The 26,394-nt window shown below is 39.4% G+C and overlaps 1 protein-coding gene across 1 annotated transcript in view; it reads left to right on the forward strand.

Annotated features, from left to right (window-relative positions):
* The window catches only part of nlgn1 (neuroligin 1), a 359,580-nt gene extending 339,408 nt beyond the window's left edge, over nt 1–20,172 (forward strand). The window contains exons 5-11 of the mRNA XM_034140692.1: nt 7,191–7,403; nt 8,334–8,600; nt 9,433–9,794; nt 11,511–11,671; nt 14,816–14,972; nt 15,529–15,606; nt 18,425–20,172. Coding sequence (XP_033996583.1) covers nt 7,191–7,403; nt 8,334–8,600; nt 9,433–9,794; nt 11,511–11,671; nt 14,816–14,972; nt 15,529–15,606; nt 18,425–19,021 — 1,835 coding nt within the window. The 3' untranslated portion in view covers nt 19,022–20,172. The remainder of the gene's footprint in view (nt 1–7,190; nt 7,404–8,333; nt 8,601–9,432; nt 9,795–11,510; nt 11,672–14,815; nt 14,973–15,528; nt 15,607–18,424) is intronic.
* The last annotated feature ends 6,222 nt before the right edge of the window (nt 20,173–26,394 follow it).

The following is a 26,394-nucleotide window of genomic DNA, read 5'->3' on the forward strand; positions in this document are numbered from 1 at the left end:
TTTCGATTTCTCTGACTTGTAATAAGCTGAATGTGCTGCTAAAGTTGACCTGCTTCAGTGTCGGGGTTTCCTTTTTCTACTGCTCTTCGTTCTCATTCTGTGTGTCTTAAAGAGTCAAAAGGACAGATAGTGAAGGAGAGGGAGAACAGAGAGGATTATGTTACACAGACCATGACTGTGAAAAATAGATGTGTGCAGAGAAAGAGAAAGAATTCCATATTTTTCTTGGTATAGCGCTTCTCCCTGGTTGGGCAGAGATAGTGGGGATGAAAGCTGGATTCTTGGATCAGAGTTTCACCTTAATGTTGTCATCCGGGGAGCTTAGAGGCCGAGCTGCCGTATCGCAGCCTCAGTGATGACGGACGGGGGAACCGTACACACACACACACACACACACACACACACACACACACACACACACACACACACACACACACACACACACACACACACACACACACACACACACACACACACACACACACACACACACACGTAGGATCTATCCCACTCAGGGGGGGAGTGGAGTGTGTCGGGCCTCATGGGATAAAACTCAACAGTCGCAGCATGTGGCCAAAGACTGAGTCATTATAATATCTATGTGAATGGCATCAAGCGTAAAATGAGCTGGCATGTTTAGGCATATATAAGTATTCTTTCTTCAATTAATATACATACAAGGTAGGAGAAAACAAAGTAAGTTGAACCGAGGGGGCAGAAAGCATATAAAACTACCAACTTCATGATAAATAATTTCAAACTGCGTAACAAAAGATAATTCTCCATAAGTCTCATAGTACGAATTTAACAAAGTTATTGCAATGAAGTTAATTATTGAAGAGATTTAACTCTCTAATTGTCATCTCCAATATATGAAGGGCTCAAAATGTGCAATACAGAAACCTTATGTCATGCATTTTGTAAACTAATTTTCAAATGCTTTTCCACACATGTAGTTTGTTTTTATAATTGCTCTCCGTAAAATCATGTATCAAACAAGGTAGAAGGTGAGGAAATGAAATTAGCAATACAAGTCTTAATAGCTTCTCCACAGTGTTGTATCACATCATCTTCTCATTTAAATGCATCAAGAAATCAGAGTATTATATTTGAGTTGATATCAATGAGTTAACCTTGAATGTGCATGTGTTTCCACATACATATTGTACAATATTCCATTACATTTGAGTAAGGTCATAATGAGTGTTCAATCAGGAGAGACTTGTTTTGATGTAACAATATACGTTTAGGGCTGCGTCGAGTCACCTGCAATGACAGCTGTGAGGAGGGGAGCGCGCAGATTTAAATGTTTGACGATGCGATGATTGGCTTGTGGGAATAGAGACAAAAGTGATTTAGCTGATTGAACCCCTATGGCTGATTGGGAGGGGTGAGCGTAGTAAGATGGAAAATGTAAATGACAGGATATAAGGACGGTCTTCCTGGATGAACTTGCACTGAGCTTCATTAGTTGCTTCAGTTCTACCTGCCATATTTCTATATAATGCTTGCAGTAATTCAACACATTTTTTTGCTTTTATTAGCTTGTTACTTCTCATACTGCTCTCTTGGATACCTGCCTAGGCTGACAGCCATTATGATAATCATAACTGTGAAAGAATGGACGTAGAGGATGTCAGTGTACCGTGATGGGGTGTCCTTCATTAAGGTGCCATCTCAAACCTGGAGGTATTTCAAATGAAATATGTGTGTATCAGGTGAAGTGTTTCACATGAAGGAGGCTGAGTGTGTGCAGTAGTCGGATGACTCCATGCATGTAGGCAGTATCTTATCATCCACGGCAGCTTTACTACCACATCCACTCACTGTTAAGAACACAGTGTCAGCAAATCTGTAAATCATCTATTCTATACTGCTGCATTACTAAGGCTAACAGAGCAGGACCCTTCACGTGCAAGTGAGTTTAAAAGTGCAGCTTCTATTGCAGATACAGGAAATCCTACAAGAAGTAGCCATTGGGGATAGAGTATATCATGCATTTGCCAGTGCATTTATTAAAGAGGCCCTTTTATGCTTTTTCTGGGGGGTTTTCACTTTCCCGTAGTGTGTTTTATTGATTTGTGTGCATGTAAATGGTCTGCAAAGACTAAAATCTCACCAGAGGGAGTTTCTCTCCAACATACTAAATACAGCAACATACAACATTTGTATTGAGTTTTTATTTTTCTCTCGGATCAGTCTTTTTTTTGTATGTCAAACTTTCTAAAGTGAATTAATCCAAAAGTAAAATAAAGTGGCAGATCAGTTTTCGTTAAACCAGGCTTAGCTCAAAGGTTACTACCTAAGACTAGAATCAAATGAGAATAAGAATAGAAAAAAGTAAAGAAATAACATTATTATTAAGTCTTTAGATATTTAAATTCCATTTTCATATGCATAAGCGAATGCAGATTTGTTGCTCTTGTATCTCAACATGCCTGCATTAGTGTGTGTGTGTGTGTGTGTGTGTGTGTGTGTGTGTGTGTGTGTGTGTGTGTGTGTGTGTGTGTGTGTGTGTGTGTGTGTGTGTGTGTGTGTGTGTGTGTGTGTGTGAGAGGGGAGGGGGAGCCCTGTCCTGCTGCCCCTTCTCTGTCGGAGAACTAATCATTCTTCCTGCCTCGCTCTTTGTGATTGCCAGCCCATCTCTGCACTGCAGCTAAATTGAATCAATTAAAGTCTTTCTTGTACATGGCCGCCGTCGCTTCCACGCGATTAGGCTTTGATCAAGGAATACACAAATAAATAAACAAGTCGGTGGAAAGGGAATACAAAAGGACTGAACTCAATTAAACAGTAGGAGGGGGGCGTGCAGTATGTGGGTGTCAGTTAGATGTGTGCGCGTGCGTGCGTGCGTGCGTGTGCGTAGGCAAATGTACTGTATTTGTTTATGTGGGGGGGTCTGCACATACTGTTTGAAGTAGTGCATGTGTAGTGCATGTGTGCATATTTAGAGCGGGATGCTACTTGTGAACTGATGACATCATGACAGAATACATTTGCCTCTGCATTTGTATCGCTCTACATTTGGCATAATTATTACAAGACATGAATTAAAAATAATCTATATTCCCATGAATTAATAACCCATTGCATAAGTTTTACTTTAACTTAAGAACCATTCTTAGGAGTCTTTTTATCTCTATCATTTATGAATAGTATAATAGAGACCTTCTGGTTACTATAATGATGTAGTTATAATATGCAATTGTGCATAAATACATCTCATAATGGTCATATTAATCTAAATCCTTATGTACCGTAATATGCAATATAAATGCACATTATTTTCTGTTATCATAATGAAAATGCTGTCCACTTTTGTTGTGTGACGGCAGCATTATTAAACACGTGTTTAAAATTGTTAATTGAAAAGAAATAGGTCATGTTTAGGGAAAAGATGTTGTTTGTCATGTGATTGAGGTAATGTCTAAAAGTCATTACGTAACATAACTTTATGCATGAATGCTAACTTAAAAGAATACTTAAAATAGGTAAGTTAGGTCAAGTGAGTTGAGAATTCCTTCCTGCCTATAAAGATCACATGAGAGCATGAGAATACAGATCAATTCACCAAAAATATAAGATGTGTTTGTACTTGTTTTGAATTGTTTTATTAAAGGAGGGATACATAGCCATAAACAGCCATAAGTTGTTGAAGTCAAGTGCATTAACAAATGTAATTTCCAAATGTGACCTTACATTGGCTGGAATGTCTTGAGTGTAACTCCAGTTATGCCGTTTTGCAAGAGGGAGTTAGGTAAGAGTCCGAGGTAATAGTACAGTATTTCGGAGTAGTGCCGATCTTCCACACAAATTTGCCAAAGTTACTGTAACGCACAACAACTCCATTCAGAGAGATTGAGAAACAGCTACGTACATCTGGTAATAGATCACCTTATGGACGTGTTGCTTCCTCCACTCACTTATTCTTTGTTCCCGTCATAATTACTACGCCCACTAGAGGTCGTCGCCTCAATATGTTCACATCCCTGGCAGTGATCGACCTTAACCAATAGATGCTTACGACCTTCTGAGCCAAATACAAAGTAGAGTAGGGCCGTACCACCACAAATCTATCTGTCATTTGAAGCGGTGAGCATTCATTCATGATGGCTCACCATGCAGTGTACGTTTATTCACAGAGAAATGATGGGACCATTCATGTACTTGCTCAGAAGCATTACTCCGGTCTGTATCCGTGTGGCCTGAATGCATCCCTTTGGAAATGAAGTGTAGTGTTGACTGACAATGGCTTACAATGAACACTCCATTTAACCGCACATTGGGACGATGCGAGAACATGAAGGATGACAGGGGAGGAAATATGCGTAGAGGGTGTAGGGGAAAGGTTCATGGGAGGGGTTGGTGGGCGGGTGGGTCGGGCGACTCCCTGGACGCCTGTAGGAAGTAATGGAGCTTTTAGCATGGAAATCAGAAGGAGGGGGAGGAGGTGATCGTGGCAGTAGTGGGGGTGGGTGTTGGACGCGAAATGGCTCTAAAAGACCGGAGATCCCTTGTGGGTTTATTCTAGGATCCTTGTCTTGTTAAAACATTCATATCTCGCTACCATTGGATATATGAATTGAGCGGGAGTTCCTCCCAGGTTTAATTGGATGGGGGAGGTAAAGATGGAAGTGGAGTTAGACGGATGCTAGGATGGAGGGGAAGTGGATTTGTTGTGAAGTGTTTGACATATTTTACGAGCCCTTGCAAAGACCACAGTTTCAAGCATCAATGAATAGCTGCCTTTCTATTACTTGCTTCATTCCTATGTTGCAGTGTATTCGTGTTTCCCCCCTAAGTTCATTGCAAACTAAAAATATTGGGGTGAAGAAACACAAGGTCACAGATTTGAAACAAACTATCAAACTCATTTGGAAAAGGAAACTAAGATACCACAATGATTACCCAAACTGGCTGTTTTGTAGTTTTGGGTCATCAGCAATCCTGTCAAAACATGGAAAACTATACATTTGCTTTAATACAGTAAACTGGCAATTTGTTTATGGCTTTTTTTAAACATACTGTACTCCTGTTATTGTCCCAATCTGACATTGCTCTTGCCATGTTACTTTGTTCCTAGATATCAGTAATTGCTTGGTTGAGCTGTAACAAGACAAATGTTGCCAAAACACAAATAGTATAGGTTGTGATAAACCAAAAGTAAGTTTATTGTACAGGAAGGCCTTTCTGTGAAAATAACCACGCTGAACAGAACTTGAACACCTCATGACCAGCCTGCTGTACATTATCCTGCTTATAACACGGCTACATACTAAATCAATAATTCCATATAAAGTATTAATTTAAAATGTGTATTAGTTAGATGCGGGGAAATAAAAGCGGATTTATTGAAAATGATTTCATTTTTTTAATCTAAACAAATTGTCTGCTATTTGTTTGCTAATCTAACTGCATCCAACAGCCTGTTATTCATAGCAGTGGTCTATTATAAAGGAATTACAGACTATAAGAAATCTGCAAATAACAAACATGTTTCATTAATCCACGTCAAAGCATCTCTATTTACTATTACATTTTATCCATGTATTTTGTCTTTTAATGTTTATTTTATTATCTTTTCTTTTTAATGACTGATTTTAAATGCTTTCATTTTTTGTAAAGCACTTTGAATTGCCTTGTGTTGAAAGGTGCTATATAAATAAACTTGCCTTGCCTTGCCTCTATTTAAAAAACACAATATTCTTTTACAATACATGATGAAGCATTTTCCATCAGGGATTGTTACTTTAAATGAATATGTGTTAGTTAGATGCAGAGCAGGACAACAATGGCTGAGTTATTGCAGAACTGTAATTATTTATCTTCATAAAAAAATGTTCGGTCTCTGAAAATATAAAAGGTACCAACATCTGATTTGTGTTGGCCAACTGAGAGGATTTTGAAAGTTATCCATTGTTCTACAGTACACTTTGTTTAGACAATACACATCCATTTAACTTGGAATAAACAAAGAACTGTTTTCATGACACTTACTTGACTTGTCATCAGCAAGTTCTATTTGAGGCTGGATCATAGATTGAAATGAGATTCTCTCCAAAATGAGCCTGCCTGTGTTATATTTAGCGTATCCACACTCTAAGTGGCTCTACGGGGCAATAACTCTTGTTTTATTGCAGCAAATTATCAAACATCCAGGCTTGTTGGTTTTTCCATGTACAAGAGAGAAATATGTCTCGTTAGCTACAGACAGTTATGGTTGGATGATCCGAAAAGAGATGTTTGTTTATTTTTATTTTAATCATGGAGATGACAGAGAAAATAAGTGGAAATAAACAGATGAACCCCAACAGATATGAATACAATATATTTATTTTGAGAAAAATAAAAGCTCTTCAAATGATTTCACTCTTTATGAAACGTGTCTGAAAATCCATTTCAAGAGATGTTGGTGCTTTTTAACATTTCTTTAGTCTGATTACCGCTATTTGTCAATGTTGGCCTTGTGATAAAAATGTAGAGGCAAACTCAAACCTGCTTCTGATAATTAGAGATCACAACATCACAAAAAGGTTAACAGCTATTTTTATATACAATAATCATCTTTTAACAATTTCACTGTGGCTATATTTAGGTTACATTTCAGCAATGATAAAAAAAAAACCCATTTTATTTATTTTATTTTAGACAAATGAGGATGAAATAGTTCACTTGTGATGTATGCTCATACCTTATTAGAGTATTTGTTCTAACATTAATTATTTGCTTTAAACTTAATAACTTTTGTATTTTTCTATGTTAACTCGTGTATGGCTTATTACAGCACAACAATACTGGTTTACTATTTCACAAACAGGAAGCCCTGTACTTTGTTCATTTGAGAAGTTCTTTGTTAATAGATTGTACCAAATCAGCAGACACAATATTTATGATTTTCTTCACTTGCTCAATTTTCATTCACTTGCACTATTTTATGTCTTTTTTGTAATGTCTTAAGTATATTACAGGTAGAACTTTTAGGAAGAACATGGGACAAAAGATTTGTATTGCCAACACAAAGCTATTGCATATGACAGTAACACGTTTTAAAATAAAGGATATTGCTCTTGCTATTACATTCTTATACCCGTATGTTGGTTGTAGTTGTGTAAAGTAATATCATTGCTATTACTAACAAAAAGAAGGATAAGACTCCTAACACCCCCTCTCTTCTGTGTCCTCTCGTGCAGGCTTCCTGAGTACAGGTGACCAGGCAGCCAAGGGGAATTACGGTTTGCTGGACCAGATCCAGGCTCTGCGTTGGACCAGTGAAAACATTGCAGCCTTCGGCGGCGACCCGTTACGTATCACCGTGTTTGGCTCTGGCGCCGGAGCTTCCTGTGTCAACCTGCTCACTCTGTCTCACTACTCCGAGGGAAACCGCTGGAGCAACTCCACCAAAGGTGAAAAGATAATCACAACTTACCAGGGAATTAACGTTGGGATCTTTTTTCTGTTTAAGTATGCATGCAGTGCTCTGTGACCATGAGGGCTTGGTGCAGAGGAAACTCAATCGTTTGGCAGATGCTGTTTTTTTGGTCTTGATTGGAGCCATTTTTTTCTCATTTTGTGGCTGCTCCTGTATTTGACTATAACTCCACAACAACCGTGATGATGACATAATTGGCCACCTGGCCAAGCAAACTGATACCAAAGAAAAACACTCCAGAAGTGAAATAAACCTTTCCCATGCATGGTGTAGATGACCCATGACTAACTACAGTCAGACAAAGAGTTGTCTCTAAAGGCAGGGAGATACACACTTCAAAAATCTGATCTGAATAATAATTCATATAATGATGTAAATTCAAGTTATGATGTAATTTGATCCGTAATTATTTCTTTATCTCATAATAATCTTAATAAAAATCCAGTTTTGATAGAGGCCATCTTCCGAACGACCAATATGCTCATGTTTGCATAAATATATGAAGCAGACATGAGGTTGGTGAAAGTTATTATTATTTATTCTGTTTCTCTTATTATTACAATTGACATTTAAACATATAGACGTTGATTTGTATCACAGTTGTAAGGCACAGCTATGTTAAAACTACTCCGACTTACAGTGGTTGTATTCATGGTTAAGCAACCTGTCACCCAGTGCTCATTGATGAGTTTTTAGAAAACAGATAATAACCATCCTTAACTTTTCAAGATAAAGATGATAGATTGATTTTACATATTTAGTCTACCCAGGTAATAAAAGACATGCTGGCATCTTAAGAGGGAGTTGTTGGTCCCTGAACCTTACTTTCCTCACCTCAATGTCCTGCCTGATTTTAGGATAATTATAGATGCTTTGTTTCCTCCTCCGCTGTTTTTGTTTCCAGGACTGTTCCAGAGGGCCATCGCCATGAGTGGCACGGCTCTGTCCAGCTGGGCGGTCAGCTTTCAGCCAGCCAAGTACGCCCGGATGCTGGCCCGTAAGGTGGGCTGTAACCTGGAGGACACTGTGGAGCTTGTGAGCTGCCTGCAGAGAAAACATTACAAAGAGCTGGTGGATCAAGACATCCAGCCGGCTCGCTACCACATCGCCTTTGGACCTGTCATTGATGGAGATGTTATACCTGATGACCCGCAGATACTCATGGAGCAAGGTATCAATTCCCTTTGTTTGGAAGTGCAATGTGTAAGATAAAACATTGAACAATGAACATTATCAACAGATTGTAAAGAGGGTATAATAGAGATGTTATGTCAAAGACATGTATGTATTGTGTTGCAGAAATATCTACTGAAGTTTGCATGCTAACTCACTAGCCCAGGCCCGACCTTTCTTGTAATACCACTTGTTCCTCGAGAGGCAATAGTGAGTCACTGTAGCATCCAGTCTGCCCTCAGTCCAGTACAAAAACAGTTTTTCCAATGGCTATTTAATATAAAACACATGATTCCTGCAAGTTGTATGGTTTGTTTCGGGTATAGAGCTTTTTTTAGCAGTTAGCATTTAGCTCATTTTTAGCCAGAGCTCCCTTGGCTCTTGGTTCTCATTCCGCTGGATCATCAAAGTTTATTTTGCTGTTGTAACACAAATTAGACTCAGCACTTGCCCGGCCCATGTGACTCCCAGTGCTTCGAGTGCCGAGTCCGAGCTGCCACAGCTGCTAACTGAAGCTCGGTCCCCAAAGCCGCTTCACGTCTCATCCCAGCAAATCAGTCCTATAGTGCAGCTCCCACTGCCAAAGTGAACACACAAAGTTCAAGCCATACATGGTTTTAAGAGAGCATGTTTTTGGGCTGTCTCTCAGATTTTTGGAACATTTGGAATGTTCTTTGTGAAACACTGCCCTCTCTTTCTTTGGAGTGGCTGGGATGAGACGTGAATCTTACGAGATATTCCCATTGCACCTTTAATAGTCATAAATGTTCAACAATATCTTTATCCTATATTTATTCTGTTTAACTACCATCTGCACCATCTCTTTCCAGGTGAGTTCCTGAACTATGATATTATGCTGGGAGTAAACCAGGGCGAGGGCCTTAAGTTCGTGGAGCTTATCGTGGACAACGAAAACGGCGTTCAGGCAAACGACTTTGACTACGCCGTGTCCAGTTTTGTGGATGACCTCTATGGCTACCCAGAGGGTAAAGACATCCTCAGAGAGACCATCAAGTTCATGTACACAGACTGGGCCGACAGGCACAACCCAGAGACCCGCCGGAAAACACTGCTGGCCCTTTTCACCGACCACCAGTGGGTGGCGCCAGCTGTTGCCACAGCTGACCTGCACTCCAGCTTTGGATCACCAACATACTTCTATGCCTTCTACCACCACTGTCAGACAGAACAGGTGAGTCTCTTGATGTCTACGTAATGCTACATATAGTATCCTTTATCAATCATCAATATGATCAAAGTTACAAAATGCTTCTGGTTTGTTCTTAGTCCTCCTGGATAAAGCTGTTAGTTTCTGCTAAAAGAGACAAACGTAGACACTGACATTATCTAAGAAAACACAGACATGGTAGAGAATAAGATGTATGGACCCCTGGTACATGTAGCTATCATTTGAGAGCAACTCACTGCATCAATTAAAATACTTTCAAGAGGTATGGTTTCAGATCATTGAATTTTAACCAAGATTTCTCTTTTGCGCAATCCTAAGAAGTATTGTTCTCAGTTTTTTTAGATTGGTACTGGTATGTGCTACATAACTACATAAATCAATAAAAGCAAAAAAGAATGACACAAAAACCACTCATAAATTGACTTGTTCCTTGAACAACCTTAAAAATGTTTAAGACAACTGCTCCCTTGAACTGCTATGGGGGATTTCTTACTGACACAAAATAGATGTCCGCATGAATAATACATTTGCATGAACTAAAAGGACTTTTTTGTTTAATGAACAAACTAGACTTTTAATCAAACCGATACAAACCGCACAACTTCATTTAAACACATTTGTACTTGTTTTACCAGCCACACATAGCCATAGTACAACCTTACAGATTTTATTTCAGCCTAGCTAACAGCAGGCACATTATGCATGTGGATTGCTCAGATTCTTCACTGATGTCAGAACTTATAAGGAACTGCAGCTCATCCTGGGTCTTTTGCCACCCCAGTTGGACATTCCTCGAGCAAAGTTAAAATGGAATCAATAAATGTGGATCTTCTCCTCAATTTGATGCATCTGAATCAACCAGATTCAAGTCATGTTTTTGCATTTATTTATGTCTTGACTTGTTTGACATTGCCCAGCCTCTGAAGTTTCATCAGCTTTGACCCACCTTGAGGCTATCCAATAGAATCCTCATACACAATTTGATTTTCTATAATTACTGTAATACAACGAGACTGTCACTGAAAAGCAGGCTGCCACACGTTGCTTTAGAATAAGCGTCTTTGTATCACACTTGGGTACAAATGTGCTTCAGATTGTTTTGAGCACAAAACTAAAATGCTTTATGGCATGGCAAATTGCCCAACAGTACATTGAGAAAGCATGTCTATATTATTCTAGTTACATTATTGTAACTGACCAGTTTGCACCCTTATACCCTCAGAAATGTCCTTTCGGTTTATTGGCTTCCTAACTCCTAGGTCAACTTATTACTACTTTCTGCATATTTGTTTTTCTTCTAATTATGCAATCGTGAAAGAAAGTTAGCGGTAGCAATTGAATCCACATATTTTCTTAAGGCATATTTTTCATTCAACAGGCTTCAGCTCATAACATATATTTAACATTTTAGTTTAGAATTTAGCTCAAAGCCACCCTCTTCTGTCTGCGCCATTCCTTTATTTTCCATCTTGTCTCTCTGTAATACAATGAATAATGGACCAGATATGGTGGGCAAAATAATATAAAAAACTTATCTCATTTCCTCTTTTCTTTCTGAAAAAAAGTATTGTATTTTCTCAGCTTGTTTGGTCTGTCTGTTTCTATGTATGGTCACAATATTCACAGTGTCAGCAGCAAAAGTAATGCCTCTCAGTGTCCTGCGTCTGTCACATAAATGTAATAATACTGATCTGATTTGATTCGTCTGCTGTTCATTAGGTACCGCCGTGGGCAGACGCAGCACATGGAGATGAGATTCCGTATGTATTTGGCCTACCGATGATCGGGCCAACAGAGCTGTTTCCCTGCAACTTCTCCAAGAACGACGTGATGCTCAGCGCCGTGGTCATGACCTACTGGACCAACTTCGCCAAAACAGGGTACGATGACACCACAAATACATAGCTCCTCATGGCCAATACAAGTTGCTTTCTACATGCTTTTCCTATGGACAGGGAACTCTGTCAAAGCCTGTTTACTGATTTCAATTGTAGCGTAAATTGGTTTGAAAGTCCAGGTTTACTACAAACCTACAAAACTAGGTTACTGTCTTTCTCGAGGGATCTTAATGCTTAAATGTTACCATGTTTGTGCAGTGAGGATATCGGACTAGAGAAATCTGGTTCCCCTAGCTAGATTTCTCTTGGGACAACAATGCCTCAGCTATGTATAAGGGAAACTGGGTCTCTAGCAGCTTTTAAAACTGTGTTGGTGCACAACAAAGACTTAATTTGGTGGGAGAGTAACATCCGAGCAGGTGGATGATTTGAGAGATCTTTACATAGAGCAATGCAACCTTGAGTTTATAAATTACTACTGCTGAACATTTCCTAATTGTTATATAGAGTGGTCCAGTAATGAGTCCTATAAAACCCGAAAAAGACATTTAAAGACTAAACACGTCTCAAAGTCAACAGCTTTTTAAACTTGTTTGTTTTAAGATGCCTGAAAAGGGTCTGTTGGTAACACAAGCTTAAGACATATTCACGTTTTATTCTACCACTTAAATTACATCAGTAAATACCCAACTCGTTGATGATTGAAGCTTTCTTGTGTGGTTAAAACTGAGGTTGCTAACAAGTAACCTCATAATCTATTAAACGTCATCACGCCGAACATTAACCACCTTTAGCATAGCAGTGGTAGTTCGATTATAGCCTAACGTTAGCTTTTTACTTCTGCTGATTGTATTAATGCTTCAGAAATTCCAAACATGTTAATAACTATGATAAGTGTGTGTTGGGCACAGTACTTATTTTCTGTAATATACCAAAATCCAATATAAATATTCCATTGATTTTTGGTAAGGGAGCCGTTGTGAAAGTTCCGGTACCCTACACAAATACGTCATCACTGCACTACTCTATTAAGACACACGCTGACCATGAAGTGAGGACATTTCTTGTCCTCCTCAGCCTGCTCTGACACTGTCACAAAAACAAAATATTCGAAAAACAGGACTGACACTATAACAGTTAAAATAAGATGATTATGGTTTCAAAATAAGATCAGCGGTATAGGAGAAGTAACTCATATTACTGACTGGCTGCGTGAGCTCTTCCAGGCTGTATTGCACCATAAATACTGTTAAGACTTTTTCTCCAAATGATCTGTCCAGTCATTGTCCCTGGAGCAACCTGATTTACAAGCATGGTCTAATACACATCAGTTTTGTATAAAGGTCAGCCATGTGTTGCCATCTGCTCTGTAATTCCTCGAACAGCAATTGACAACATGCAATTACCTTTACAAGACCATGAAATAATTGATAATTTCATTGTTATTGTGTTCCCTCAATATTACCCTATATTTGATGACCAGGAGTAGTGAATTGTGCTATCATGTTTTATGGACTGTACTGTGTAATTGGTATTCTACGCAGATACCCTATCTTCAAATACATTCTTAATTATTGGCCGTAGCCTGCAGAGTGACATTTTCGATAGGATAAAATTAAAATCATTCTCCCTCCCTTCTGTCTCGCCTGCCTTAGAGCATATAGTCATGGCGGTAATTGTTTTTCGAGAGCGTAATGGGGGGACATTGGCTTTTTCTGTGCACTGCCCAGTAGCCCTAAGGGGAAGAGAAAGGCCTAATGATCTACATATATAACCCCAAATTGACGTGGAATGCCGGGTACCTGAGAGATTTATGCCGCCAATTTGAATGGTTAAGCGTGTTCCTGATGAGGTCTGGCTGGCTCCATATGCCGTTTTCAGACAATGGGGCTCTCAGTGACTCAGAATGGGCCTCCATAGCTCTCTCATGGCTGGCTCTGTTCTGCTCAGATTAAGTGAAAGGGGGTGTATTTAGCACTGGATCCCATGTGCTCTGTAAGCTATGCAGTATATACAGCATATAAAAGGGGAGTTCAAATGGGGTTTCAGACCTGCCATTTACATGTAGCTCAGCCTTGTTTTATTATGGCCTAATTCCGATGGTATATGAAAAAATAGTAGCTTTTTCTTAGTTTGGGCTATAGTAGCCACTATATGCTTGATGAAAATGTTGCTTGAACTGCATCTTTACCTAAACAAATTCCAATACATCTTTTTAATGTATACATTATATATAAAGAGTTTCATTCTAGACATCCTCAATTTAAAAATGGTGACATGCTAATTTGGCATTTGAATAAAACTTGAAATTATTAAGAAGACTTCTTATCTTTTCATTCAATCAGAACCTTTAGAAACCCAATCATCGGCGGGCAAAATTACCCCATTTGACCTTTTTTTATCAGGTGCAAAACTGTTGATTAATCGACCCATTTCATGAAACCTTGGGAAAGCGTTTCAGTATTTTCATAATTGCGTTGATTAGCCTGAGGGAGATGCTACAACATTTGAATAAACAGACAGTCTCAAAAGGTCTACTCTACCATTAATTTAACCTTAGTTCTTCATGTGACCTTAAGAAAACAACTTCAAAGTAACATCACTACTGGAGATGGTGCATCTCAAGGGGTTTATCCCAATAAATAAAATGTCTATATATACTACTGGTGAGTAGAGGACTGAATCTTTAATGGGAGGCAATGTATTATCCCCTGCATTGTTTCAGATGTGCTTGTATTGTTCTGCCAACACATTCTCACTCCCTGATAGTCCAATAGCGACGCTTGGTCAGGGTCCTTTGGCGTGCAGTTGTGACGCACCGAGTCTCCTTCGGCTTCATAAACGGACGCAAAGAGCTTTCAACTGATTACAATGTATTCCCATCGGCGGGAATGGACCCTCACATTGCCTTTAACTGCCGCCGACATGGACGGATGCGGTGCTTCCCTGAGCGTCAAAAACCGCCGCCGATGGGAATACATTGCAATCAGTTGAAAGCTCTTTGCGTCCGTTCATGAAGCTGAAGGAGACTCGGCGCGTCACAACTGCACGCCAAAGGACCCTGACCAAGCGTCGCTATTGGACTATCAGGGAGTGAGACTGTGTTGGTTCTGCAATAAAACCATCCACAGATCTCACATCTCTGTGGATTTTTTTAATTAGCAACCCTTTTAATCTTTTTCTCAGGGATCCAAACCAACCTGTCCCCCAGGATACTAAATTCATCCACACCAAGCCCAATCGCTTTGAAGAGGTGGCATGGACACGCTACAACCAGAAAGACCAGCTTTACCTCCACATCGGCCTGAAGCCCCGCGTCAAAGAGCATTACCGTGCCAATAAGGTATAGTTAGATGCTACTAAATGCACTTTCGTTTTGAATGTTGATAAACATACTAGCATTACTGAAAACGATAGCAATCAGGGAATGGATTTCTTTGATTGTTGGAAGTATATTTGGTTATGTAATATAAGATGTTGCTGTATCATGGCGCTGCCTCCCTTTTATTTGGGATTGATTACAATGTTAACGTACGCTGCAGAGAAAATCCTATCTGGAGAAGTCATGAATAAAAGAGTATTTGATCCAAATGTATCAACAGCCTAACTGTTGACCAATCAGATCTCAACAGTCCCTGTCAGTATCAACTGTACATTTGCTTTCCAATATAAATATTACAATAGTTATCATACGTATTGTTTGCATTATCATTCAGTCAAACATTCTTTTATGGACGACCACCTTGCCCTTTAGTTGCATGACTTTGACTTCATTTGAGACATTGGCATCCATGTAGTCACAATTCATACATTGTCATAGTGTAGTGGTGCATTGATTTTGAGATGCTCCTCTCAATGCTCTTCTCATTTATGGTTTCCCTTCTTTTCCCTCTCCCCAGGTCAACTTGTGGTTGGAGCTGGTTCCTCATCTGCACAGCCTCAATGATGTCACCCAGCTCATCCCCACCACCACCAAGGTTGGTACTAAAACCTCTTTAGCTTATCCTGCTTCTGAAAATAAACTACGTGAGTCATTCTCTTAAAAGGTTTTGGAGAAGCAACTGTAAAACAATAATTTAAAGATCATTATTGTGATGGTTTGTTGACCTAACTTAGGTCAACAAATACAAATTACCATTTTGAATTTCTACTTATGTGTTTAGACAAGATATTAGGGTACCACTTTACAATAAGACTACCCTTATAAAGGGTTTACAAATAGTTTGTAATCCATTTATTAATTAGGTTGTGAACACTTTATAAATCATTAATAAGCTTTTATAAGACATGAGATAAACAGGGCAACTGTGACCGGTTGCTTGCCAAATAGTGAGCCCACATTTATCTGTACTGCTAAGTCCTATATTGGCTACCTAGCTTACTTTGTCTTCTTCATCAGCCAGCATCCTTGGTATCTGTTGTCCACTGAGTTGATTCTCGCTAAGTAGCCAATATAAGGCTTAGTCATCTTGCCAAATAGTGAGCCTGTGTTGACGTATGAAAACTATGTTAGAACTGGTTTATAAATGGTTCTTAATGAGTAATAAAGTGTTTACAACCTAATTCATAACCTAATAATAAACCCTTTATGAATACTTTATAAGGGTAGTCTTATTGTAAAGTGGTACCGATATTAGTGATGGGAATTATGGCTCTTTGAAGGGAGCCGGATTTTATGGCTCCGTTCCTTTGCGAGAGCCGTTCAAAAGAGCCGTTCAAAAGAGCAGTTTTTTTTTAAGGGGGCGGGGTTACTAGGTTTATCTGTGAAACATACGTTTTATAATTCAATCAAATGTAGCCCTGTTTTGACTAATGATTTATATGTGTACACATATATCACTTAAATTATTCAATACATCCTTTGTACTGAAGTATTCAAAAGTAAAAATTACATTTTTAATATAAATGATTTGCTGTGGCCAATTGTTTTCATTGCATTTACAGACCCTTGTAACTCTCTGATTGTAGAACCACGCAAAAAAAAGAAGCAGATAGCAACACCTATACAAACTGACAACAAATCTTTGCTGAGCCTAAAAATAATGATAAATAAAAAACATAATGAAAATAAATATATTGCAATGCTCAAAACAGCAGCATCCAACAGTCTCTAATCCTTGGATATTACATGTCACTGCCTGCATGCACGGAGCACCCGTAGCGAGGAGATCATCATATCATTCTGTCTTGTATTACTTAACAACAACAACAAAAAACGGCTCATTCGCGGGCGCGAGCCGGCTCCCGTCATTCACTTAAAAGATCGCGACCGACACATCAGTACAAGATATGACAGACATGATACATATTAAAGAGTTGAACATTAAATGCTCCTTATACAGAGGTAGACATTCCCATGTGTTCACACGATCAGCCCAAATTTGACGTAAACATCAGCTTTATGTTTTCATCCTATTTTTGTACAGTATACCAGGCATTATAAATAATGTAGACATAGAGTTTAAGTAAAGTAGACTTTTGGGCAGCTAACTCTATTGATTGGTTTTGTGTTTGATGGGTAGGGCCTTTTTGTGTTGGGTTTTTTCATGTCTGCACGCCTCGCATACCTTACCTTACTGGAGATTGGCTCTGGCTCCCCACATAGTCCATTGATGGGTATATGGATATTTGGAATGTGTCCCCACCACAAGAATAACAGTGTGGGTCATTTGATCAAAAGCTTAAAGAAATTGTTTACCATTTTGAGAAACATATTTATTTGTTGAAAGTAAAAAAAAAAAGGGATCAATACCACTTCCATGTGTTTGCATTAAAGCTACATACTATAAGATACATAATTGTTCGCCTGATAAGGACAGCTGTTATGTTACATATGCATTTGTCATGATTACATAACTAACACAGATAGCTAGTCGACAACAGCTACAGAGCAGAACATCAACCAAGTGCCATCCCAGTTATGAATACACCCACAAAAGGTCAATCAAATATTATCCAGTTTCATCAAACTCATCTGAGCGCTGTAAGGCCTTATGCTCATTTCCTAAGAGATTGTACAACCCTCTCCCCAATATCACGTTGCAATAGCAGCTGTTAGGGGGGCAGAGTGGGACTTGCACAGTTTATCTCTATTCAGTGTAGCATCAAATCATTTTGCAGCTGTTATTTGAGGATGAAATGTAACATAATGTTGCTTCAAGTATGAAGCTAGAGTTAGATGATAGCTTTGCATTTAAATATGGAGCTTCCTGGACAAATCTGTCCAAAGGGTGTGAGGTCCATACACAAACATTTGCTATGATTAGGTTTGGTTTGTTAGATAATACTTGCACAAGACTTAAGTCCGCAGACTGTGCAGACTTATACTCACTTTCCAAGTTTGACGACATCTAATATTTTTCTATACATCCAAACATTCACTATTTCTATTGTTTACTGTAAAGAGAAACATTACAGAATACAAATATACCAATCATTTGTTCTATTTCATGCATACATCTATATTCAAACACATACAAATCAGTTTTGGACCAATGTATATCATGAACATCGCAAACATCTGCAAGTTACGATTGGTCAGGCCTCAACGTGCAATCTAACTCATTTTCGGAGGCGAGTCGCAACAAGAACTCTGTAATATTAGCTTTGCATTCAAACATGGAGCTTACCGGAAAAGTCTGTCCAAAAGTCGTTTGGTCCATACACAAATATTTGCAATAATGAACGTTTGGTTTGTTACTCAATACTTGCAAGAGACCTTAGTGTGCAGACTGTTAAGTTAAGATTTTTCTCAAAAAAACTCTTCATACTATTTAATTTACCTCCTGTCCACAGATCCCTTCACCGGAGTCTACCAACCGCCCCCCGAAGACCAAGCCTATGGTGACCAAGCGCCCCAACCCGACTCCGTTCCCAACCGAGACCCAGGACAGCCACATCCAGCCACACCTGGTGGACCAGCGTGACTACTCCACCGAGCTGTCGGTGACCATCGCTGTAGGAGCTTCCCTCCTCTTCCTCAACATTCTCGCATTCGCTGCGCTCTACTACAAGAAGGACAAGCGTCGGCACGACGTCCACAGGCGCTGCAGCCCCCAGCGGAGCGCCACCAACGACCTGGCTCACACCCAGGAGGAGGAGATCATGTCCCTGCAGATGAAGCAGCACTCGGACCTGGACTGCAGGGGCGTGGGCGACTCCCTGCACCCGCACGACGTGGGGCTGAGGACTGCGTGTCCGCCAGACTACACTCTGGCCATGAGACGCTCACCGGACGACATCCCGCTCATGACGCCAAACACCATAACCATGATCCCGAGCACCATGGGGGGGCTCACCTCGCTCCACTCTTTCAACACCTTCCCCAGCAGTGGGCAGAATAACACCCTGCCCCATCCGCACCCACACTCACATTCCACAACCCGGGTATAGCCCTGTGGAAGCACCCACGCAGGCAGGACTCTGACGGCTGAGCCAAAAACGCCAACTGCTGCAGCAGAGACTTAAGGGCGACATGCTGACTACCGCAGATATGTCAGGAGCTGAAAAGCCAGCCTGGAGTTGCTGGGAACCAATGGAATTACACTGGGATTTTACAACACCCTGTTAATACCTGAGAGAATATAGTCAAAGGATTTCTGGGGGTTTGGACCAGAGGAAAAAAAAAAAAAATAATGATGTTTTTTTTATAGAAAAATAAAAGACGTACAGAAAAAAAACTACACATAAGGAGTCGAAGAAAAACAACCTCACAAGCTAAAACAAAAAGGAGGATATTTTTTTTGTATTGTTATTTTTCGTTCTGATATTTCAGCAAAACAAGGTACAGTTAACTACTTTTTCTTCTAGCGACAGATATGGCCTTCGAGGCTTTTTGACAAATGACTGCTTGACAGTATTATCTGGGAGCAGAACAGAGCATCAGACACGCCTCGGAGGGAAGAAGAGGGGAGCGCTTTGTAAAAGAAAGAAAACACAGTGTTTTTCCTTCGGCGTCGCGCAGCAGATTACTCTGTTTGCGGGGCGCGGAGTAGATGAGGTGAAAACCAATTTAGGCATGTGTTAACTTCATAAATGGAGGCTATGTAAGATAAAACAATTGTTGAAGACAACAAAGGAAGGACTGGGAACTCGGAGGAACAAAATAAATCCTATATGCACAATGGAACCATTTTGAGGGGGAGAAGATGTCACAGATACTTTTCCGCCATTTATTTTTAAAGAATGGGAACAATTTTATTGTATAGAACCTATTTACATATCTAGATCTGTACACTAAGCACCAGGCTGTTTAAGCCCTCTTCTCTTAGGTGGGGGGTGGGCGTCTATACTGCAAACCTGCCAGCAGGACTGAACCAGTGGGAATCGGGGATCCACCTACTGGCTTCCTGGCAGTTCCAACTTCAACACAGAGAGCTGGGGGACAAAGGATAATTGGATATTTTAGCACGATGCGCATGACAATTTATCTGCTTGATGGCTGCTCTGCTGATTATGTCATTATTAAGAATAATTTTCACCCTCTACCTTGCATTGGAGCTATTTCTGACGGATTTCCTGATTGGATTACAGGAAAACAAAGACCCTCGCAGGACCATGTGAAATACAGTTCCAAGGTTGTGGATGATCGTGGGCTCAAGTTGGGGACAGAAAAAGGGGGGGGGGGGGGGGCTGGGGATATGGTAAAACTATCTTGCATAACTTAATATAGCTTGAGTGGAGCTGGGCATATAAGGACTAGTTTTGTACTCTGTGTGTTGGTACTACCTTTTGATAGTGGTTAAATCACATTTCACTGTATCAATCAAACTCATCGTACCTTCAGTTGAGATCAATGTTCTTTGCTATTCTACCTATTGGACCACTATAGAAGTAATTACCTGCACTGTTTATTTCATTGCCCACTTTCTCTTCTTATTTTTTTTAATGAAAGATGTGTCGATTGATTGATGCCCAAATGGTACAGGACAAAAAGGTGAATCACATGGCTGTGTAGCTTTTCTTTTCATATATCCAGCCAGGACATGTTTAAACATGAATGCCCGAACACGACTAGAACAAGTCAAAGGCCAAGCACAGACAGATCACATTGGGTGGAACTCTCTAGAGAAACAGCTAGTGTCATGGTAATTATTTAGTTTTTATCATTAGCCAATGATAATCATTTATAGAGGCATATTGTCTTATGGGAAGAAAAAAGAAAATACCTCCCATAAAAGTCAACCCTCTTCACCTCACTTTAAAGAGCTACTTCTTTTCTTATTTTGGCCACACTCTTTTTTCTACTAAGATTCTCTACCGTCTCATCTTATATACTGAATTGACAGGTGGGGCTGTTTAGCAAAACGGTTCCCCCTAGCATCCGCAGCGCCTTTAGTTTACTGTCTACTGCAAGACTGTCTGCTAACATCTTAAGGTCAGTGAGGCCTCTGCGGCTAACAATGTTAGCAAAGTGAGAAAGAATGTGTCACGCTGCAAAGCAGACTGCATTAGGATCCAGTCGCTTAAGAGACATTGTTGGGGATAAAGTGGTGATCTTTAAAACAAAAAGAGAGCGGAGTCCCCTAGATGGCAATCCTATTGTGCTCAGAAATAGAAGCAGAATGCTGGCAGAGAGATGCTACTTGGTAAGCTGAAACGCTTGTCTCCCTGTTTCCCTTTCACTAAAGTGTAGATGTTTGGAGGCCTCTGTTGTGAGAATACATCCTGCCCCCTTTGGCTCGCTCACAGGCACTGTGCAGTCATTCAAAATAATGAGTGCAGACTACTGTTACCCCATATAACTCTGCAGCAGACAAGCTGGGTGAGGGGGATACAATCTAGTGTGTCATAGTGAGGGTGCCTTTCCGGGATAAGATTTTAAATGGAATAAACTAATTACATCTGTGTGCTCCAGATTCTTTCTCTGGATGAAATGAACCACCAAGGCTTGATCTGGGATTTGAACAAAAGGAAGATTCCGAGGCTTTTATCACACATCATTCTCATGGGCCAGGGATTTTTTTGAATACCCTTCTCTGTAAAAATAACACAAGCCAACATCATAAAAGAAAAGTGTGAATTTCCGAATCTTGGGACAATACGCACTGTAGGACCGTTTTCAGCTCTAACACTCAGCCTGCCTGTTTCTGATTGCCCACGCACATACATAACATATGCAAATTACAATTTGCGAGGAAACATGCTCACACACAAGTGTGATTAGGATTTTCAAGTGTTTTGGTATCCACTTAATATATTGTATATAGACTAACAACCTGATTGCCTGCCCTTGGACTCAAGATTTATTAGACCCATGTGAAAAGCTACAAGACTTTGTTTTTGTAACCCAAACCAATGGCTGAAAACCATTTAACAAGATGTTTGGAAAGCCTTGAAAGGAAAATGAAATACTGATGTTGCCTAAATAGCCTTCTGACAGCAACATTCCCTTAAAAGCAAGACAAAATAAGAACCTCAAAAAATCTTTATACATAACTTTTCATTTTGAAATATTCACCATTGTCTAACTTTCAGCTGTGTGAAGATCAAACTAAAAAAAATGATGACTAAACCCTAATTTCAACTATAAGGCTAGAACTATTATGTGTTCTATGAGGTTAATCCAAAGGAGCACAGTGTACCACTCTCATACTACCATAACCATGGTAAAGCAAAAAGGAACGGTATTTTTTGTATTTAATTTCAATGAATGTTTAGCCAATTTAACTTAAACCTTCGGGCCAGGATCATTAATTCAAATTAATTAGATGTCATCCATTCGATAAACCTGTATGCTGTGCACCAAAACCTTCACCATATCTTTTGTTTACTGTAGAGAGAAAAAAATACATAACATAAAGTAACAAATAATGGTTCAATTTCATTCATAAAAATCTGTTTTTGGCCAGTGTATATCATTTGCATCGCAAACGTTGTAAGCTAAGATTGGTCAGGCTTCAACATGCAGCCTTACTTATTATCTGAGGCAAGTCACAACAAGAACTATGAAATCGCCTAATCTGACACAGTGGCCATCTCAAAGAAAAAACCGTTGTGTAGTCTGATCCGAACATGAGACTTAATATCACAGTGTGCTGTGGCATTTCCCTTGGGTCATGGTGATCTATTTAAAACCATCCTGGGTCACAACATGCCTGCTTTTGTGTCATTGTTGTCCACTACAGGGCAACCGTAAACCATTTAAGGTTTAAACTAAAGTAAAATTGCAATAGCTTTTACAAACAAAATGTAATAACATTAATCGGGTCTTGTCAGCCTACACAATAGTCATCACTAATTTAACAACAAATATATCACAAGGATAGGGATAAAACCTTAGTACCCATCCAGTCCCTGCTCTACATATAAATTACATGGGCCAAAGCAAAGGCCACTCATTGAATTAAACATGTAATTGCCCTAATGGGTAAATAGTCGAGCAATTGCAATGCCATGCTAAGTAGTTGACAGCTGAGGGTGAATGTTAAATAATAGCTAACCAATGATACATGATAAATGCAGGCCAACTGTAGCGTGAGGGAAGAAGTGTTGGTCAGCACCTGACATATTAGAGATTAAAAATGGAAATTGCTAGAAGCTGTTGTGAACGTACTATTGTCGGCAGCAGCTAACATGAATTAGCATGTGTGGTGACTACACAAGTACTGCCGGATTGCTTGAGGATGAAAAAGTGCACTGACTAAAAAGTTGTTGGACAGGAGGTGCTGCGATGACTCATGAATCAAGCGTTACATAAGCGAGGAAATGCATTAACTTTCCCATGCCTTACAACCGACAGAGGATAAGCATGAATCACATTTAAACAGTATCATTAGTGGGAACAATTGCAACTTTTAAAAGTAAAAGCAGTGGATGACCTTCACACTCCTGGAGAGAAGCGCTGGCTGTCCAGATTGAGGGTGCTAATCAGAGCGTGACCTACTGTATCACTATTAAACTTACAGAAGTCATGAAAAAAGGGTGCTAGGAGATTGATTAAATTGTGAGCTAGCTGCACAAACTGAGAGTCAGTTACAGTAGACCTTAGCATGACTGATTTTAGCAACGGCTAGCTGATGGATCGCTGCTGATCAATGAGTTTAGAAGTATTTTAAATATACAGTACCAGTAAAAAGAGAGACTGTGAATAACCACTCACTCAACATTAATGGAGGACTGACCACATACAATGAGCCTGAAGAACTTGCTTGCAATTATTATTAGTAGACTGCACCATAAATGTTATAGATAGCATGCTATTTGACTAATTGCATAACAGTCTATCAGAGTCATACAATAAGTAGGCTTTATCAATTTGAACCTATTAACAGCCCCAATGTGAGCAAATAGGCATCTGACATAGCATTGTTGAGGTTTTTCATATTTATTTCACCAGTTTGTGTTAACATGTCATATGCTACATGTTTAGCTGTCAGCTAGCTTAGTGTGTGCTCAGCTGTTACTGTATGCTGTTGTCTACACATACTTACATCTGGATATCAATTGGATATTAAAGATGCCCAGTGAAGTTTTCTTTTTCTCTAGAACATTTGGCAAAACTTTTTTGTGAGTTCTAGAAATGTAATCTTTTCTCTTTTTTTGTTTGGTTGCTTGTTCTTATTGCACATCACCTTCTCTAACTGTTGATTTGCATTGTAGTGTAATACTCAGCCCCATGCTCTTGACTTGTGTTTGTATGCAGATAAACACATGTTCTATTCAGAAAAACACGGTTGTGTGCATACAGTAGGCTACAATATACCAACATGACTGGTCATCTATCATTGAAACATCGCTCAACAGCACCACCGGTGGTCAAAAACTTCACAGGGTACCTTTAATGTCAAAGTTGCTTTTATGTAAGGGCTACGACTAACAGACTAGGGCTAACAATAATGACTACACTGTTTCAGTTAAGTTATTCTCATCAATATTGAAAAGAGCTATTAGGCAATATTGTCATTCACATTAACATGTATTTGATTTCAAGAGAAAGCATTTTCCTTATTCAAGTATTCAATTAACACTAATTTTAACACTGTACATATGTAATCACAAATTGCTGCTAAGATATCCTAAGTGATGGCTGACATGCCCCAAATTCCTGTAGATAATAAATTCACTAAATTCTGAAAGCAAGTATTTACCAAGTATTCAGGATTTTTCCAGGACGTTTTTACATTCCTCATCAATGTAAAACAATTAGCGTTTACACACGAATAGTGCACTCAATCTCCACAATTATTTTAGGAGCTCCTTTTAAAGACAGGGCCTTACACCGACCTACCCTTTGATAAAGGAACCATTAGGCCTTTCAACTCAGAACTAATAACAGTAAAACATAACTGTATTGTTAAACAGTCAAATAAATATGAAAAGAAGCTCAACTTTAACTGCAGGCTTTATACTGTTATGTGCTGTGGCAATTTAAACAGGGATGACTATTTTCTGAGAAGGGTATACCTTTTGTTGAAATTCACCAGACCATAAAAACAGATTTTTTTTTCACACCTTTTTCAAATAAAGTCTCTGATTTATGACTACATTAATGTTTGGTAGACAATGAATATTTTGAATATTCCCTCAATGCTTTGTGGTCAGGACACTGAACAGGTGCAGCATGAGTAGGAGTGTGTTTCCTTGTGTGTTTGGTAAAACACATATTTTCAAACGTGTGTCAGCCCTTATTGAGTGGAGTTTGGGAAACTCCAATACTGATATTGTTCATAGTTCCGTTAAAGCGGAGGCCTGTACACTTTTTTTTAATCCATCAGTGTGTATTTCTGCAATGTGCCTAATTGCTGTTTCTGTGTTAAGAAATTTGAATATTCAGTTTATTTTATGTGTCATATGGCTTGACATCAGTTTTATTGGCTTCGCATTCATTATGAAACAACAGATGTACGATACAAGTCTGAGAAGGATTTACATCCAAAGTCACCTTCGTTTAAAACTGTGTGTCCATAATTTGAAGAGGGGAACTCCGAAACCAATCCAGGTAGCATTTCTTCAGTCATTTCTGTTGAATCCCAACACTAGTAGGTTTTAATGAGCAAGTTATATAGCAGGGTGAGTATGAAAACACACAGTTTGGGACTTAAGACACTTAAGAAACCCTGTTCTAGGGGGACGCTTCACTTTTGTTCCAGTGTGAACCTGCCCTGCCCTGACCGCGGTCGACTGGTCGGCCCGTGCTGTAGAGAAACAGACGGGGAACGGGAGGAACGAGCACTGCGAATGAATGTAACGCAACGTGCCATTTTCTAACCTCAAATCTTAGCAGAAGTGACAACGACCAAACCTCAGATTCATCCTGAGAGGTTATTTTGCTAGCAGTCTGAAAAACAAAAAAGGTGGATTTGTTCTTTGAATGCCATGTGAAACAGGGGGGCACTACGTGAGCTGGTCTGGCATTTGTAATGTAGATTATTTGTCACTTGTCTTTCTTTCTGGTTAAATAGTAATTACTCTTCTGGAGCACAATAAATGATTTTAATATGCTGAAATGTTTTTTTTTCTTCTTTCTCTTGAGTCTTCATTCATTATTTATTGTGGCTGTTCTTACTAAGTTGACTAATTTAATTGGTGAAGCATACATCAACCCTCACAAGTAATTACTGAGGCAATTTATTTGCGGAGAGATTACATTTGTTTTCTTCGACTGCAAGCGGAACAAGCTTTGTCGGCGGCGGCGTGAATATTAAGATGAAAGTGACTCCTGGTGACATTTGAGTTGAACAATTATAACACCATGTTCTAGCAGGAAAACACACAGGTAAGAGGTAAACAGCTGTCACTCAGTCATATTGTAATGGGCAGAACAT

This window comes from Trematomus bernacchii, unplaced genomic scaffold, assembly GCF_902827165.1.
Source record: "Trematomus bernacchii unplaced genomic scaffold, fTreBer1.1, whole genome shotgun sequence".
Taxonomy (NCBI): Eukaryota; Metazoa; Chordata; class Actinopteri; order Perciformes; family Nototheniidae; genus Trematomus; species Trematomus bernacchii.